Source organism: Neophocaena asiaeorientalis, unplaced genomic scaffold, assembly GCF_003031525.2.
Source record: "Neophocaena asiaeorientalis asiaeorientalis breed wild unplaced genomic scaffold, Neophocaena_asiaeorientalis_V1.1 scaffold517, whole genome shotgun sequence".
NCBI lineage: Eukaryota > Metazoa > Chordata > Mammalia > Artiodactyla > Phocoenidae > Neophocaena > Neophocaena asiaeorientalis.
The window spans coordinates 943769-944868 of record NW_020172724.1 but is presented as its reverse complement, the minus strand read 5'-3'; the positions used below and the strand labels follow the sequence as shown (position 1 = coordinate 944868).

The window sequence follows — 1100 nt, the reverse complement described above, 5'->3', positions numbered from 1 at the left end:
GGAGGAGGGAGCCCTCGGGGGTGGCGCTCTGCTTGTCCCCTCCCCTGGCCTTTGGCTGCAGTCTTGTCCTGAAGAGGAGCTCGGGCAGCATGCAGCGGGGGGCCTGGCGGCTCGGGGTCACTTAACTGTCTGTCTGTCTGTCTGTCACGTACCAGGCGTCTGTGGTTGTCTTCCTCCTCCGATCACCCCCGCTCTGCTTTCTAACCTTTTGCACCTTCCAGATGCCTCCACCACCACAGATCCCTCCTGAGACTGCCTGTGGCTGCCAGGCCCAGGTCCTCCTCCCTGAGGAGCGTGAGGTTGGCCCGACAGGAGGTCCCCACCCCAGCCCCCACTGCGCCCCTTATCCCCCGCGGTGCGGTGGGCGGCTCCCCGGGGCCAGTGGGTGCATGGTGCCGCCTTGCTCCCAGCCTCCCCGCTCCCTTTTTAGTGCCTCCGGTTTGCAGCAGCTTAATCTCATGATCATTTTGCATCCTCTGTATCCTGGTAAATATAAAAACTGATATTTAATGTTGCCCCTTCTTGGGTGAATATCACCCCAGAAAGCAGTCCTTTTGCCCCAAGGGCGTCTTGAGACCCCATTGGAGGTTTGTACGTTGCACATTGCGAGGCCACTCCTCTCCTGTTAGGGAGACCTGCGTGCCTTTTCCCCGCGGATATCAGTGTTTATAGTTCACACAGACCCTTCTTGGTGTCTTTGGGACTGGGTGCTTCTGTGTCCATCCGCGGGTGGGGGGTCGTGTCTGTATTGCATGCGGTTGTGTATCACCGTCGTACAAAGGTGGACTTCATCGTGTTCCCATCCAGCTGTGTCACCATAGGAGCGTCTGTGCTCCCTGGCCCTTTCTGCGTAGTGATTGCATGCCTGACCTCAGATCTTCCCCAGACCTTTCCTTTGAGCCTGAGTCCCCAAAACTGTTGGCTCTCTTCCAAGGCCCTACGTGGAGGAGCCACGCCATGTGAAGCTGCAGAAGGGCTCGGAGCCGCTGGGCATCTCCATCGTGAGCGGGGAGAAGGGCGGTGTCTACGTCTCCAAGGTGACTGGGGGGAGCATCGCTCACCAGGCCGGCCTTGAGTACGGGGACCAGTTACTTGAGGTG

The 1100-nt window shown here is 59.3% G+C and overlaps 1 protein-coding gene across 1 annotated transcript in view; it reads left to right on the top strand.

Moving 5' to 3' along the window:
- The window catches only part of DLG5 (discs large MAGUK scaffold protein 5), a 118055-nt gene that overhangs the window by 99364 nt on the left and 17591 nt on the right, over nucleotides 1–1100 (top strand). Inside the window, exon 21 of the mRNA XM_024740248.1 lies at nucleotides 935–1097. Coding sequence (XP_024596016.1) covers nucleotides 935–1097 — 163 coding nt within the window. The remainder of the gene's footprint in view (nucleotides 1–934; nucleotides 1098–1100) is intronic.